Here is a 16,484-nt window from a genome sequence, read left to right on the forward strand (position 1 = left end):
TGGTCGAAACTTTAAGCTGATTGCTTCATCAGCGATTTTCAGCTCGCTTCCGGTGGCCAAAAAAAAACCGGCAAATCCTGTTCAACCATCCGCTGAAAATTCTCACTTTTCGCCAGGCAAAGGAAAACCAAAAAAATGAGAATGACAGAAAATTGTTGTCAACCGGTTTGGTTTAAACAAACGAAGCGACAACAAAAAATTGCTTTCTATGAGAATGAAGAGCTGCTCGGCTTAATTTGGAATTTTCTCAAATATATTTTGTCTTAATTGTTAACTGGAACAGTCGAAAGCGAAAGCTATTCCAAAATATCAAAACAACAAGTTTTAACTGAGCCTAATTAGAGAACTCCCTTTGATACGCTGCTCGAGCTACAAATTTGAAACAATTGTGCTGGAATTTTCACTTATCTTGAGCTTGGGAAACAAATAAAAACAAAAATAAAAAATAAAGCAGAAGAACCCTCAGCACAGCCGAGTGACTTTTTACCAAGTACGCGCCGAAGATCAGCCAAAGAAACCAGTTCTGGGTCTCGGCCTGGCCCGGCTTGGCTTGGCTTGGCTGGGCTTGGCTGGGCAGGGTTATTGCTCGTGCCACCAAGTCATATATATAGATGCCTAGTATTTATATTGCCACTATGTATAATCAAAGCACACACTCACAGCGAGAGAAACCTGTGTAAAAATAGATGCCAAGCGGCGAGCACTAAAAAAAAAATGTTGGTCTTATGAGTTTTGAGCCCGTCTCTGAACTGTCAAAAGTAAAAGTTCTGCCTTGGAATGCGCTGATGATGTTGTTATTGTTGTTGTTGTTGTTGGCCCAAAGTTCAATGTTGTCTTCAGGTGAAACTAATTGGTTTTGCTTTTTCTTCAGATACATACTTAAAGATAATATTGAAAGAGTTGCTGCAGAAAGTTAATTAAATTTAAGGTATATCCAAATCTTCTCATTAACTTGAAGCAAAGAACAACATTCAATTTCTCGTATAAATTTTAATTTGGGTAACTTAAAAAAAATGTTATTAACTTTGGGAAAGTCCCTAAAATCTATTTAATCTAATTAAATTCGACATGGGCAATCAGGTTCACGCGCCAAGACTTTGTTTTTGAACCGTGAACCGAACTAGTTCGTATTCTTTTGCATCTTGGAATCATTAGGTGAAACTAATTGGTTTTGCTTTTTTTTCAGATACATACTAAAAGATAATATTCAGAAAGTTAATTAAATTTAAGGTTATTTTTTTAAACGAACCGGTTTTCACCCGCAAATCCAATCTTCTCATTCACTTTGAAGCCGAAAAATATTAATTTACTTGTATAAATATTGAGTCCCTAAAACTATTTTATTACAATTTTATATATTATATTTTATATATGGGAAACCGGGTAGACTTTATTTTTGAACCGTGAAGCGAACTAGTTTTTACTCTTCGTAATTTCCAGGTAAGTTATAACAAATTTAGTTAATGTTGGGGAAGTCCGTTAAACTATTTTATTACAATGTATATAATTCATAAATTTCATTATATTTCATAGGTTCACGAACCGAATTGCAAAGGCAAGTCTTTATTTTTGAACCGTGAACCGAACAAGTTCGTATTCTTTTGCATTTCCAGGTATCAGGTAACGTACAGCTTTAGCCTAAATCTTGTTCGACTTTAATTTGCTTATGGCAAATGATTTAGTTAGTAAATAAAACGGCACATTTTCCGCATGAGGTAAACAAAGAAATTAACATAATGCGCGGATAAAAACCAGCGCCAAAACCGCGCGGCCAAGCAGAAAAAGCTTCCAAAGTACACGCGCAGTATAAGTACAATTAATGTGAACAGACAACGACACACGTATACGTATACGTATACGTATAAGAACAATCATGAGTGTGCCCAGACTGACAGACAGTTAACTGTAGACATATGCATGCATATGTGTGTGTGCATGTAAGTGCTGCCAGAAAAACGCCTGGCGAGCCATTGCCATTGCCATGGGTTGACGTTGACCCAGTTGCGCATGCGCGGTGCGGCGGGGCGCGAAGCGGGCGACAGCCGACAGCCAAAAACAGTCAAGAGTCGGCACTTGAGGCGCAGGCCCAGACCCCAAAACTGGAAACATGACCGTATGCGCGAGTGTGCGCGCGTGTGTGTGCATGTGTGTTCATGGAGAAAGAACAAATTGAATTACATGTTTGTATGTATGTATGTACATACATATGTGCGTGAAGAAAAAAAATAGCTAAATAAAAAAAAGAGACGACACTCAGTCGCACTCACAGCACAATTCGGCGGCATTAAGACGTTGTCAGCGTCGTCCACGCATAAGTTGATTAAATTTCTCGCATTAGCCGATTTTCTCCCATTGGTGAAATTGTTTAAGCAATGCAACAACAACAACAACGACGACAACAACAAAACCTAAGAATGATTGATGAGAATTTGGTCAGCCGAATGTCTAACGGAAGCCATGCAACCTGTTTGGTCCACATAACCATTGTTGAATTGTTGACTTGGCCGCCGCGAGGCAGGCGTCAAAATGCGCGCTGGCATTACCATGTGAAACGATTTTTTTTTTCGACCAGATTATAATCAAGCACATCCACTTTCAATAATAATGGCCACACAAAGTGTCAGCGCCGAAAGAAAGTGAAATGTGAACAACATTTGGACATTTGGAAATGTTTATCAACAAAAAATAAAAAACAGTTACAGTTAAACATGCCAGCGAAATGGAAAGTTTATTTCGAAGCGCAACGCGCATCTTCGTTAAAACTAGAAGATCGAAAAAAAATAAATTCCAACAATGCAACAAAAGTCGGCAACTCAAATTTCCCAAATTTGAAAGTATTTATTTATTTGTTTTTTCGTTTTCGCACAGAAGATTGTTTGAAATGTCATAACTATTCGCTGATTTATTGGTTTAGATTGGGGGAACTTGAAATCTAGACGAAATTTATGCAATCCATTGATTGGCTGAGTTGTGGTAAAAGTAGGCAGCCGCCAATAATGAACGCACTCATGAATGAAAATAATTGTATAATATGATAAGTAATTGTTGAGACGCATACATGAATATGCAATATGCAACAGTTTGCAATTTCATAATCATTCTAACGGCGTCCTCGTGAGCGCCTTACTAGAGCAGAACAGCAACAGCAACAGCAACACAGCGGAGCGAGCATTGCCAGCGATCATAAACGTTGAGAGAGGTGGCAACGCCGAACGCGGAACCTGGGCAAAAGTGCATTTCATTGGCGGATGATGACAAGCGAACGGAAAGCGACGATGACGATAAAAGCTAACGCCAGCGCGACACTGCGGCAACCTCTGCACGCGAATGGGAATTACATACATAGTGTTTGCCTGAGTTAGCTAGGGGGGGAGGGGGGTAGTCATTAAATGCATAAACCGTTACGCTTTAACCGGCGACCAAACTAAATATGTAATTAAAAGCAAACAAATCTGACAGCTCCGCGCGTTCCCAGCCCAAAACCATGTGTGTGTGCGTCTGCGTGTGTGTGTGTGTGAACAGAGTGGAACAGAATTCGGCTGCGCGGGAATTTGAACTGTAGCTAAAATGTGGAGTCACCCTGTGTAGTATGTATTTAATGTAGTTGTTGTCATTTGCAACCGTTACACTGACTGCTAACAGTATTGGCAGCACTGTCTGTTTACGTATGAGTAAGTGCTAAACGGTTTTTGATAGGCCAAATTAATTAAAAATTGTATACAATTTGTAGAGTCACCTTGTTAAGGTATTTAATGTAGCTGTTGGTAAACGTCTAACTGAAAGCCAACCGCGTTTATGTTTGCGTTTAGGTAAGTGCGAAACGGTTTTTTTTTATAGTGCTGTGTGAGGCAGTTGTTGTCGTCAACGGTTTTTGGCAGTGCTGCCAGTCATATTCATATTTTTAGTGTTTACAAAAGCAAAGTAACTAAAATGAAGTTGGGGAAACTGGGCAAAAGAAGAAGCAGCTGTGATATCTGAGCTGAGAGTGTGTGTGTGTAAATAGGAAGCGCCAAGTGTGTTTAGTATGCAGCAAGACAGCTCGGAGATAAGAACCCGAGAGTTCCAAGTGCAATTAGTGCCACGATCAAAATGCACGACACGCAGATGAGCGAATGCATTTCATTTTCTTTTTTCTCTGCTGCTTTTTCTTCTGCTGCTATACTCTTCTTCTTCGTCTTCTTTTTGTTTGTGTGTGTGTGTATACTGCCTGGAAATTCCAACAAAGTGCATTTGCTTTACCGCAACGAACTCGGTTCGCTTTGGGGTCGCTCTCCCTCTCTCTCTCTCTCTCTCTCTCCCTCTCTCTCTCTCTGTCTCGCAATAAAAGTGCGGCCCATTAGCTGCGATTTTACATCATTTGAATGCAATTTAGCTGCAGTTTAGCGTTATGTTCTATTTCTCCTGGCAGCCGATTCCGCAGCAGTCTGTCATTTGAGGCTAAAGCCGACATTATCTCCATTGTCCGAGAATCGTGCGCCACAGTTGAACGACGAAGAGGGGGGGTGGCTGACCAGGAGAGTAAAGAGAGGAGGGGCGGGGCGATCAATGGTAATTCGTGCCAGCTGCGGCTCACATAATGATGTTGGATTTCTTGCCAATTTGCGATTCTACACGGGACTGCGACGTGTGGGTGTGCAGAGGGGGGAGGGGGGGTGGGGGTGCTGGGAAAGGGGGGGGGGGGAACTGTGCGGCACGCAGTTCAAAGCCGTCTTCAAAAGCCGCGCGCTTAACGAGGCGAAAGTGTAAATGTAAATTAAGAATTTGCCCAAAAACGAAATCAACCAAAAATAATCATAAAAAAAAAATGCATAAAGCGAGTCATAAAAAATGTACATAATTTATAATCGACACAAGTTTGCGCCTCGCACACACATTTTTCTATTAGTATTTCTCTTTTGATCCACTTCCGGCGCGAAATGAAAAACCATTTTTGTTTTTTCGGCGACAAGTGAAAATGAAAATTCAACCCAGAAATGTCGACCCAATCGAGGGGCGTGTCCCATGTCCATGGAAATGTTGTGCATGTCGGGCCAAAACAATTTTGGCTGTCTTCGAGTTTTTTTTTTTGAACATGTTGATAGCTGATTCATGTTTTGACCATCTTTCGCAAGCACTTTCACATTTGCCACATTCAATTTTGTAGCCCAATTAATGAGTCAGTCTCAAGATCTATCTATTCGGGTCGCACGCAGCACTTCCTTCGTTTTGTGGCCGAAATGGGAATCAATTTCCGCTGCAAAACGTTCTGAATTTGCCTCGATACAATCACCTCCGGTCGCCCGCTCTGAGCCGCATAATAGTAATAATAATAATAGGTATGAGAATAAGAATAATGGAGCTGTGCAACGGATTCCGCCGCTGGTCAATTGGCCCAGTTCGCAAATGTGGTAATTGCGCACGGTTAGCGACATATAAAGCCAAATACACAAAGAACAACGTTCTCCCCTCCTCCTCCTCCCTCCTCTTCCCTCTCTCTCTGCTCCTCCTTCTCTTCTTCTCCATTGTTAAAGACGCGCTATCACCTGTTGGCCAGTTGGCATTCCGCCGTGTTTTGGGTGAAGTTCTTTTGTGTTGCCGCCCTTTTTTTTTTTTTGTATTTTTTTTTTTTCATTCAAGCCGTTTTCTAATTTTCTTATGGCCAGTTTCATTTGAGCAAACCATAATTTTGTAGCTTTGCCCGCTTTATTTTGATCGTTTTTATTGCTCTTGAAAACGAATGAAAAAAAAAAAAAAGAAAAGAAACATTTTTCTTTTTTGCTTGGGATCGGTAATGTAACCAGTTTTGTACCTTCAGCCTTAAGTGCGACCACTTTTTCTAGTTTAATGCATGTCTAACTAGTTTATGGCCGGGGAGAGACTAACCTCAGTCGGAGGAACTTGGAAAATGCAAAATATATCGAACATATATACATATATATGGGCTTTGTGGCTTACCAAAAAGTGAATTCGCTAGAGTCCAGATTGGGTCCAGAAATATCGTTCCATTTGACTTAGAGATCTATGTGTTAAATGCCCAATAAGTATTCATTTGTATGTGCTAATATCTACTTTGTAATTGTTATAAATCACATTCAAAGATTTATCAAATGCACAAAATATGCTTTTAACGTTTTAACGGTTTATATAGAGAGCACAAACATTTTCAAACACACAACTGAACGCGCCCGAAGCTGAACGAAAACTGAATCCAATGCGATTTGGAATCACAGCTACACTCACTTCCAAAGAGAGTTGAAGATGAGCTCAAAGAGAATTAACAGTTGCGCAGGCGCATTAATCAACACTCACTCTCCCTCTCCCTCTCTCTCTCTCTCTTTTGCTTTTCTTCTTTCGATCGGGTTGGCAGGCCCAAGCGGAGCCTCTGCGGCGCCAAAATCAATTCTTAAGAAAATAATAAACATTAGCAATAAATTTTAAACGTTTACAATTTATTTATACATTTTGGTGAACATGGTTTATACAACAACAGATTTTTAGCTTTAATGTGTGCCAGCTGGTTGTGCATTTAGCCGTCTGCGAGTTGGTTGTCCCACGACTTGGCAATCATGGCGAGGGCATGACGCTTTAGCTTTGGGCCAATCAATGGATTCATTTGGGCCATGTAGCAGCAGAGCCAGAAGAGCCAGCAGCAAGCCGCAGTCAGCATCAGAATGCAGCGTATTAAATTCTGATGCGGACCCTTTGGAGTCATAATGGGCATACCGATGCCCACAGCTCCCCAGACGGCTGTGAAAAACAATACCGGGAAGAATGCAGCGCCCATATTTGGCTTAAGTATGAAATCACGCTTTTTTTTCAGTTGCAAAGTCGCACAATTAATCAATTTTGATAAAAAACACTTTTGAATTGAGGTAAGATTTTGCTTCCAATAAGAATTATATTCGTAAAATCAATAAAAAGTCGATAACGAAATTACATTTGTAATCGATATATGTAGTCGAAAATACCGACTACTCGATACAAAAGGTTGGTTTTCACTTGAGGTTGTGGTGGTAGCTGAGGCTGTGGTGCGTCGCAGCTGAAATTTGTTTACAATTAATTTTAACGCGTATCTTAATCATTTTTACATATACGGTAAGTTCATTGTTAACAAGCAGTTAAAATAGAATTTGCATCTCTAAATGTTGCTGAGAAAAATCAGTTTTGTCTTCGCAGTTGACCTTGTCTGATTGTGTTATCGTTAAGTTATCGACATTTGCTGGTGCACAATTTAAAATTAATTTAGTGATGATTAACTGGACTTGCAATGAGTTTGTATGCCCGGAGGATGGCTGTGGTAGGGTTTTTAACACAAGATGGACGTTAAAACGACACTCCTCGACGCACCGGCAAGACTCTAATACTAAGCATGATTGCAAACAATGCAACAAAAACTTTTCCCGCAAAGATTCCTTGGATCGTCACAATCAGTAAGTTAAGTATCTGATACCTGTTACAAAATAATTTAATCTTGTCCTTTATCATAAGAATGTGTCACAGCAACATAATGTTAATGTATATGTGCTCGGAGGAAGGCTGCGGCAAGCTTTTTAGTCTTAAATCCACGCTCCATCGTCACAAATCATCGCATACGGAATGCTACAATTGCGAAGAGTGCGGCAGCAGCTTTACACGCAAGGACAACTTGACTAGACATAAAACGTAACAAATTTAATCCGTTTTTATTACTTTATATATCAATTTTTATTCATAGGATTCATACAAAGAAGCTGTCCAATAATTGCGAGGAGTTCAGCCAACCAGGTGATAATTCATCTATAGAGAATATCCCTAATCTGCCGGAGACAGAGACAATTGCATGCAAAACAGCAGGCGATCACACCTATGCACTATTAACTAGTTAATTCCGGCAGTTTATCGGAAATCGGAAACAGCCCCTGCCGCTCATTAGTGATGCAACACTGCGCACAGAATTTATCGATAGTTATAACATTTTTGTATCGCTCTAATAAAGTAAAAAAAAATTGCCTTTTGTATAATTAAACACGATTGCAGAGAAATTTGCCAAAATGACGATGCGACCAGATGATCATCGCAGAAAATGGGACAAGAACGAGTATCAAAAGCTGGCCCAAGAGCGCCTGCTCAACCAATCTGCACCAAAGGACGAAGGTAATGCCCTCCACTGACATTGCAGGGAATCCTTTTGTAAACCGGTCATTTCTATGCCACAGAGCCAGTGCAGCGGGAAAACCTGAAGAGACGCGACTACAAGGTTGACCTGGACAGCAAATTGGGCAAAAGCGTTGTGATAAACAAAAACACACCTACCTCACAATCAGGCGGCTACTATTGCAATGTTTGCGACTGTGTTGTCAAGGACTCGATCAACTTTCTGGATCACATCAATGGCAAGAAGCACCAGCGCAATCTGGGCATGTCGATGAAGGTGGAGCGCAGCACCGTTGACCAGGTGAAGGATCGCTTTCAGCAAAACAAACAGAAAATGGCCGAGAAGCAAAAAGACTACGAGCTGGAGAAGAGACTGCGCGAGGCCAAAGAGGAAGAGGATCGCTACAAGGAGCACAGAAAAGAGAAGAGAAAAGAGCGCAAACGCAAGGCCGAGGAGAACGACGAGTTTGCGACAGGAATGCCCGACGATATGGCCGCCATAATGGGTTTCTCTGGGTTTGGCGGCTCAAAGAAAAACTCATAGGCCTTCAGAGTTAAGCTGTAATTAATAATAGAATATAGAAATAGAAACATTTTCTACCAACGAAACCCGTTTACCGGGCTAATCGCTATGACTGTGATTGGTTTGCGACATTTATTTCATTATATATATATTTGTATATGTATAAGACAATTTTACACCAGTTATTGTATATTGTACAACAGCTCGATCAAGTAATAATTTAATAAGCAGTTAAAATGCAGAAAGGACTTGAACCATTTTCACTAATTCTTAAACTTAAAACGCCCCAAAACAAAAACAAAAAAAACGCACACGAATACCATTTTTTGTGACTGCCAACCCAATCATATATATTGAGGGGCCTTAAGTAAATACGAATCCATGTTCGATGGGTATATCCCAGGGAATGCTAAAGAACTCGCCCGGCAACTGTGTGCAATGCGACGAGTTGTAATCGCGTAAATGCTTGCGCAACTGAAAATATGATCAAAAATGTGAATAAGTAGCAATAAAATAATTTGTATTAACATAATTGCAAAACTTACCAAAAACACAGCCATTTGGTTGCGCATCTCATCATTGTAATCGGCTCCAATGAGCATGGGAAATGATTTGCCCTCATCCGAGGCATATGTTATCAGGCGTGACATGCACAGCTTCTCCTCGGCAACGGTGTAGCTATAAGATTCCAATTGCTTCGAGAGCAAACCCTTGGACAGCGACAACTGTGTGGAGCCAAACAAGTTGGGATAACGATACTTGAGCACCGACAGCGCCAGATAGTTGCCTCGATTTGTATCAATGCGATTGTCCCTATGGAAAACACAAATACATCATATATTTAAGCAACAAAATCAGAGCAGAACGCTTACTCGGCAATAATCTCGTCCTCTGTGCGGCGTATTAAGAGTAATGGTCCATTGTATTTCTCAGCCAGTTCGGCATTATTCAGATTACAATATTTCCGTATGGCAACGCGAACAATGCCGCCCAGGCTGGCGGGCATGCGCGGCTGGGCCAAGTAGAGCACATCGTCGAAGGTGGCGTCCAAAACCTGAAAGTACAGACGAGCGTGACATTTGGATACAGTTGAGAGTTATTTATGCAGCACCCACCACTCCCTTAACATCGGGATATATGGAGGCGGCCCACAGGGTGCTATAGCCGCCAATGCTCCAGCCATACAGGATAACATCCTCGACGGCAAAGCCCAGATGATTGATGGCAAATCGAACAACCGCATCGATGGCATTTTTATCCTGTTCCGGCTGCGGCTGACCCGTGCTGCCGGCAAAGCCCGGATGATTCCAGCCCAGTACCGAGTATTTCAATGCAATCGGTGTGGCCATTATGCCCACCTCATAGAAGCCGGCATTGCCCTCGGAGCAGATGACAAGCGTCTTGCCGTTGCCGACATTGTCGTTGCGATTGTCAATGAAAAGCGTATCGATTTCGTTGGAATCAATTGTTTTCACCTTATAGCGTATGCCATTGTCCTCCTCAATAAGTTTGGCACGTCCCGCGATCAAGGCGGGTCCTGCAAGCGACAAGGATTAATTGGAATACGGCTGCACTCAACTGGCACATACTCATGAATTTTTGCAGCAGCTTGACGGAGCCGGGATAGATCATGGACAGGCCAAAGGTGTGTATGGCCACATAGGCGATCAGCTCGCAGGGCAGTGTGGCAATGCTCAAGCTGTCGCGTCGAATGGCCATGGTGGTTGGCTTCTTGGCATCGCTGTGGAGGAAAACACGAGTTGGATGGGCGCAAGCTTAGTCGGCCTCCGCCTTGCCACACTCACCCCGCCAAGGCTTTCACATCGAAGTCCACCGGCCAGGCCGAGAAGTCAATGTCGAAGCGACGCAGTGCATCCGAGGATCGGTTGACTTTCGCCACCGTCAGCGCATTTATCATGCTCGTATAGGCGCGCGATTGACGGCGACCAACGCCGCGCATAAACAGCGATATGATGACTATCAGGCCCACGCTGGTTGTGAGCTTGGCCAGCGTCGGCATCGAATCGGCCACAAAGTAGCCGCGTCTATAGAGGAATGTGAAGATCAGCGGTGACGTGTAATAGCTGACAGACCACACGACCGACAGCTGTAACACAATAATCCACATTAGTTCAATTATACATTGCCAACCGCACACACAAACACACCGTCGACAAGATTTGTTCACCAAACTTTTCAGCTGGGCCGGGCTCATACATTTTCCGCTGCAATGACAAATTGGTTGTGGGAGTCTCTCATATTACCACATGTCGGCGGTTGCAACATACCTGTGGCTCGTGCACACCTCTGTACTCCATGTACAACTTGGGCCCGAATATGTAATTTAAGAAACTCATATTGAAATTGTTTTTGCGTCTGAAAATATTTTGGTTTTTTTTTTTTCTATTTTATTGAATTGTGAAAGTTAGGGCCACTCGAACGCAATTTCAATATGAACTGGTTCTTTTTGGTTGCTAGAGATGGGCGCGTGTTTCTCACGTTACGTTACGTTTTGGAATGCAAAAAACCAAATTTATTCTACTTCGTCGTGCGACTTTTTATAAAAAAATTTTACAAATGATATTTTTGATTTATTTACAACACTGGCGTGACTGATACAGCAAATATTGTGACAAGTTATGAATTTTTCTTTTTATCTGACTCATGCTAACGTTTTGAGCAGTGTTGGGTAACCAGTTAAAGTGTGCCTTGGAGTTCGCTCCAGTTCGATTTAATCGCATCCCTGGTTTTGTCCAATTCGCAGCAGTCGATTTTAGATTTCAGCGCAACTTAAACCGGCAAAAAAAATGGAAAAGTTTAACAAAGCGCAGGCTAAAAACCTGGCAGCCGCACAGAAGCTTGTGAATGCATACGCCTCTAGCTCGGAGGACGAAGGCGAACTAGATGAAAAGCATATTCTTGGTAAGAAACAATTTAAGCTGTGACGTGTCGTCGACCTTATCTACTCCTTCTCCAGATCTCTTATACAAGCATTACCAGGCCGCAACGGAGGGATCGAGGAAGGACAATGTAAATCGCACTGCCACATTCCTGGAGAATACGTTGCACTCGGGCGCGGCAACGTGCTTGATATGCATTGGCAGCATACGACGCGTGGAGTCCATTTGGTCATGCAGGAGCTGCTATTGCTTCTTCCATCTGAATTGCATTCAGCGTTGGGCCAACGACAGCGTCATGCAATTGAAGGTCAAGGCGGAGCAGCAGCAGCAGCAGCAGACGGGCCACTACAATCATTTGGGCGAGTATGTGCCGCCCAAGCGTCCGAAATCGTTGCACTGGTGCTGTCCCCAGTGTCGCCGGGACTATCAGCCCGGCGATCGACCCACCCAGTATGAATGCTTCTGCGGCAAGGAGCTGAATCCGCAGCCACAGCCGTTTCTGGTGCCGCACTCCTGCGGCGAGATCTGTGCCAAACTGCTGCAGCCCAAATGTGGCCACGACTGCAAGCTGCTCTGCCATCCCGGTCCGTGTCCGCCGTGTGCCCAGCTCGCGCAGAGCTCCTGCTTGTGCGGCAAATCGCCGAAGCGCAGCGTGCGCTGCATCGACAAGAACTGGCAGTGTCAGCAAAGGGTGGGCCTTAGTTTTCCAAATTGACTTCGGATCCTCAATATGAATCTCTGTTTTCCAGTGCCAATCGCTTTTGGCCTGTGGCAAGCACAAATGCAACCAACGCTGCCATCGGCCCGGTCAGTGCCCGCCCTGCAGCAGCAAGAGCTCACAGTTCTGCGAATGCAAACGCGAGGAGAAGATTGTCAACTGTGCCGAGCCCAAATGGAAGTGCAACAATGTAAGTAAAAAGAGAGGGGATCCATTTAAGACTCCCTTTGCGTGACTTCCCTCTGTGTACTTTCCTAATGGCTACAGGCTATTACAACTGACTGATAAGATATAAATTACTTGTAAATAACTTTAGTTATCTTTTCCTTTGTTAGATTTGTGGCGCTCCTTTTGCGTGTGGCCTGCATTTTTGCGACAAGGTGTGCCACGCTGGACCCTGTGCCGGCGGAGAGTGTCCTCTGGGCGTGCGCAGCTGTCCCTGCGGCAAGAGCGTAAGCAATACAATAATTTATTTGATTTATGTACTAATTGACCGATCCTTTACAGACCAGAACTGGCGGCTGCAGCGAGCTGGCGGAAACATGCGGCGACACCTGCCAGAAGCTGTTGTCCTGCGGCAAGCATAGCTGTGCGCAGCGCTGCCATCGCGGCGCTTGCAATTTGGTGAGCGACGCCACAATCCACTTAAATAAGCAAGATTTATAATAAAAGCCTTTGCAGTGCCTGGTGCGCACCAAGAAGAAGTGCCGCTGCGGTCTGCATGAGAAGGAGCTGCCCTGCTCCAAGGAGTTCAATTGCGAAACCAAGTGCAAGCAGATGCGCGATTGTGGCAAGCATGCCTGTAATCGCAAGGTATAAGAATTTCATGTGTACTTGACTCTTTGTTTAAATATGTAGAACAGACAGAAACAGTCACATTTGAAGCCGTGTATAAACTATTGATTAGCGAAACAAGTTGTGTCATTCGAACCTTTCCCTGCTTTCTGTGCCTGCGTCTGTCTATGCATTATATTAGAAACAACATACTTGGTATGTAGGTTCGAAATGGGGCATATTTTACCTTCTCCCGAAATGAACTCCTTTTTTGATTGCCTGCCATTATTAAAAGCCTTTTAAATTCCATAAACTACAGTCAGCCTCTATAGAAGGCATTTTATACGCATGTTCGCTGATTACAGGGTATTTTCTAGTCTTAACCAATAGATATGTTTATTTTTCTAGTGCTGCGGCGACCAGTGTCCGCCCTGCGAGAAGATTTGCGGCAAGCAGCTGAGCTGCAACAAGCACAAGTGCCAGTCGGTGTGCCACCACGGGCCCTGTTATCCCTGCAAACTGGAATCGCAGGTGAACTGTCGCTGCGGCAAGACGCATCGCAGCGTGCCCTGCGGCCGGGAGAGGAGCGCTCGCATTGTCTGCCAGGAGCTGTGCCGGTTCGTAGCCAAATATTTGATATATATTATTTGTTTATGCTAATCTCAAGCCATTTGCCTCGCTGCAGCATCACGTCCAAGTGTCATCATGCCATAAAGCATCGCTGCCACAAGGGAGAGTGTCCGCCCTGCGTGCAGCCATGTGGCTTGCCCAATGACACCAGCGGCTGTGGCCACATATGCAAGGCGCGCTGCCACGCAGCACTGCGTGTGCCCAAGCCGGCGCAGCAGCACAAGGTAAGCCTCACATTTTGCCTTGGTATTCCCCACCTAAAGTCCTTTCCGTTTTAGTATGAATACCGTGCGCTGCCGCATCCGCGCTGCGAGGAGGGCGTCCGCGTTGGCTGCATTGGCGGCCACGAGCTGGCCACTTGGCCCTGCTGGAACTCGAAGCCGACGTCCTGCCAGCGCAAATGTGCGCGTCAATTGAAATGCGGCAATCATCGATGCCAATTGGTCTGCCATGCAGTGCCCCAGCCCCAGGACATGCACCAGCAGACGGGCTGTGCCAATTGCGAGGAAGGCTGCGCCATACCACGACCCCCGGGCTGCACGCATGCCTGCACCAAAGGCTGCCATGCGCCGCCCTGTGCTCCGTGCGGCTTTGTCATCAAAGCCAAATGCCACTGCGGCCTCAACCAGGTCATGTACAAGTGCAGCGAGTACTTCAACGAGGAGGAGGGCAGTGTGCAGCAGGCGCTGGAGCGCCGGCAAAAGTTTGGCAGCTGTGGCAATCGCTGCCTCAAAAACGTTCGTATTCTCTTGGCCACAAAGTGTCTCAGACTCATAATCATATTCAACTTTTCTGCACAGTTCGATTGCGGCCATCGCTGCATTACCGTCTGCCATCCCGGCCCGTGTCCCAATCCGGAGCTGTGCCGGAAGAAGGTGCGCATCTATTGCGCCTGCAAGCGGCTCAAATTGGAGATAGCTTGCGACAAGCATCGTGCGGGCCAAACTGAGCTAAACTGCGATGCGAACTGTTTGGCAGAGCTGTCCAAGGCGAAGGCTACGGAACAGCAGCAGCTGGAACGTAAACTAAAGCAGGAACAGGAAAAGAATCGTCTAGAGCTGGAAAAATACGAGCAAAAGTTCGCCAAGCGCAAGCACAAAGAGCGCAAAGCTTTGGATGTGCAGCCCACCAGTTACCAAATCGATTGGCAACGTTGGGGCATCTATGCCTTGGCCCTGCTGGCCGCAATGGGCGCACTGGGCGTGGCATACTATGCGGATAGCTAAACAACACATGGACCAATAACGAATACCAAAAATGATATTTGAATTTATAATAGAATATCTACACATAACCATAAACAACTGATAACTGTAGGCGCGTGTCTTTTGAGTATTGTTTCGTCCCGGCCCGGCTGCTCAAGCCACCTTCGTCTTCTTCTTGTAAACGCATGCAGCGGCAAACACGCTCGAGCTGAGGAACGTGGATATCAGGAAATTTGAAAGCAGCATCCAATCTTGCGACTGCACAAACACCGTATAGATGCGGGCTAAAATATTAACAAGTTAAGATTGGTTTGGATAAACCAGTTTTATATTCATACTCATGTTTGTGAAGGCGGACAGGGCCCACGTTGTGCGGCTGACGGAGCTGGCATCCTTTGTGCGCAATATGGCCAACAGCTGCAGCACCTTGCTGGTGGCTCCAATCGGAGTGCAGAAGGGCTGTCGGGAAAATTGAAATGGCAAATGATAAATGCGGAAATCTTTGCTATTAGACAGGTGTTCGCCCAAGGCAGCGTTTACTGTATTATTCACACAATATACCAGTGCTAATGGTCAGCGAGAGCATTGTGTGCGTATATAAATAGAAGCAGCAGAAATATTATACAACAAACACACAGATGACCTTCGCCAATGATGCCCAGTTCAGATCAGTTCCGAGCGCCTCATTATGCTCAGACTCAAACAAAACAAAAACAAAAGCAATCATCATAACATAATTAGTTAAAGTAAAACGAGTTTGAGCCCAACTCGTTATCTAGTCGGAGCACATTCTAATCGATTTCGCAGCTGTGATATTGACTATTGACTAAGTTTGTGGACATGCCCGATAGCGAGATAAAGGTCTCTTACTCACCACCAGGAACGTTAGGACGATAATGGGAAAGAGTTTTAGATAGATAAGCGTTGCAACGGTCGCGTAGAAAACGGCAAAGATTTGTGTACGCTTTCCCAGCATATCCTGATATTTGAAGACATAGTAGATGAGCACATATTCCTGCAGCAGCAGCACAGGATACTCCATGTAGGATAGAAAATCATAGCCAGCGGTATAATTGTAGGACATCATAACGGTATAGCTGAACAGTTCCAGGCATAGGCCAAGGACGCTGATGCCTGCCAAAAGAGCGAGAGCAAGGAATCGGTATGCGGTTGCGGGTGAGTGGGCGTTAATAACAGTTGTGGGGCGGGCTCTTACCTTTAGACGATTGGTTTTCGCGTATAGTGTTTATTTGCGGCACTTTAATGACCAGGCATGAGGAGACTGTTATTAAACTCAGCAGATCCGCTATTATAAGCACTATTCCCTTGTCCAGGTAATGGGACACAATGTCCCCAAAGCCCTCGGACGCCGCCGTTGTAGCCATTGCAGCAGCGAAACTAATATTAATGGGCCTTTTCACTTGATTTAAACACAAGCAATCGATTGCGGGCGGGCCTATATATCGATATGCAGCTGTGCACTTCATTATTCCAAGCAAAATCCTACATCAGTATAATATACAGACGATCTGCTTTTTTGTTGCTCATTCAGTCAGTTTGGCATGTTTCACACAATTAAAAACATTTTTTAAAACAAAATTAAAACAATCCCCAATAACATA

At 44.3% G+C, this 16,484-nt stretch overlaps 5 protein-coding genes across 5 annotated transcripts; 2 read left to right on the forward strand and 3 right to left on the reverse strand.

Annotated features, from left to right (window-relative positions):
- Window positions 1-6,407: 6,407 nt before the first annotated feature.
- Window positions 6,408-6,886, reverse strand: VhaM9.7-a (Vacuolar H[+] ATPase M9.7 subunit a). The gene has a single exon (XM_064685668.1). The coding sequence runs from the start codon at window positions 6,761-6,763 to the stop codon at window positions 6,506-6,508; it is 258 nt and encodes an 85-aa protein (XP_064541738.1). The 5' UTR covers window positions 6,764-6,886; the 3' UTR covers window positions 6,408-6,505.
- Window positions 6,887-7,928: 1,042 nt separating this feature from the next.
- On the forward strand, window positions 7,929-8,979 carry LOC135430853 (zinc finger matrin-type protein 2). Its single transcript, XM_064685667.1, has 2 exons — window positions 7,929-8,112; window positions 8,175-8,979. Exons 1-2 carry the CDS (start codon window positions 8,010-8,012, stop codon window positions 8,654-8,656), a joined length of 585 nt encoding a protein of 194 aa, XP_064541737.1. The 5' UTR covers window positions 7,929-8,009; the 3' UTR covers window positions 8,657-8,979.
- On the reverse strand, window positions 8,951-11,173 carry LOC135430851 (phosphatidylserine lipase ABHD16A). Its single transcript, XM_064685665.1, has 8 exons — window positions 10,924-11,173; window positions 10,804-10,860; window positions 10,441-10,742; window positions 10,225-10,376; window positions 9,751-10,172; window positions 9,508-9,689; window positions 9,181-9,448; window positions 8,951-9,109 (listed from the first exon to the last, which is right to left on the reverse strand). The coding sequence occupies exons 1-8, from the start codon at window positions 10,990-10,992 to the stop codon at window positions 8,999-9,001; spliced, it is 1,563 nt and encodes a 520-aa protein (XP_064541735.1). The 5' UTR covers window positions 10,993-11,173; the 3' UTR covers window positions 8,951-8,998.
- Window positions 11,174-11,353: 180 nt separating this feature from the next.
- LOC135430850 (NF-X1-type zinc finger protein NFXL1) lies at window positions 11,354-14,973 on the forward strand. The gene is made up of 10 exons (XM_064685664.1): window positions 11,354-11,557; window positions 11,613-12,226; window positions 12,285-12,443; window positions 12,589-12,705; window positions 12,761-12,877; window positions 12,935-13,066; window positions 13,436-13,644; window positions 13,713-13,881; window positions 13,936-14,394; window positions 14,458-14,973. Exons 1-10 carry the CDS (start codon window positions 11,443-11,445, stop codon window positions 14,881-14,883), a joined length of 2,517 nt encoding a protein of 838 aa, XP_064541734.1. The 5' UTR covers window positions 11,354-11,442; the 3' UTR covers window positions 14,884-14,973.
- On the reverse strand, window positions 14,900-16,427 carry LOC135430852 (solute carrier family 66 member 3). Its single transcript, XM_064685666.1, has 4 exons — window positions 16,079-16,427; window positions 15,737-15,996; window positions 15,201-15,321; window positions 14,900-15,146 (listed from the first exon to the last, which is right to left on the reverse strand). Exons 1-4 carry the CDS (start codon window positions 16,347-16,349, stop codon window positions 15,016-15,018), a joined length of 783 nt encoding a protein of 260 aa, XP_064541736.1. The 5' UTR covers window positions 16,350-16,427; the 3' UTR covers window positions 14,900-15,015.
- Window positions 16,428-16,484: the final 57 nt, after the last annotated feature.

The sequence above is a fragment of the Drosophila montana genome, unplaced genomic scaffold (genome assembly GCF_035044405.1).
Source record: "Drosophila montana isolate Dmon_TW-CO22-7 unplaced genomic scaffold, ASM3504440v1 contig_3083_1, whole genome shotgun sequence".
Classification (NCBI taxonomy): domain Eukaryota; kingdom Metazoa; phylum Arthropoda; class Insecta; order Diptera; family Drosophilidae; genus Drosophila; species Drosophila montana.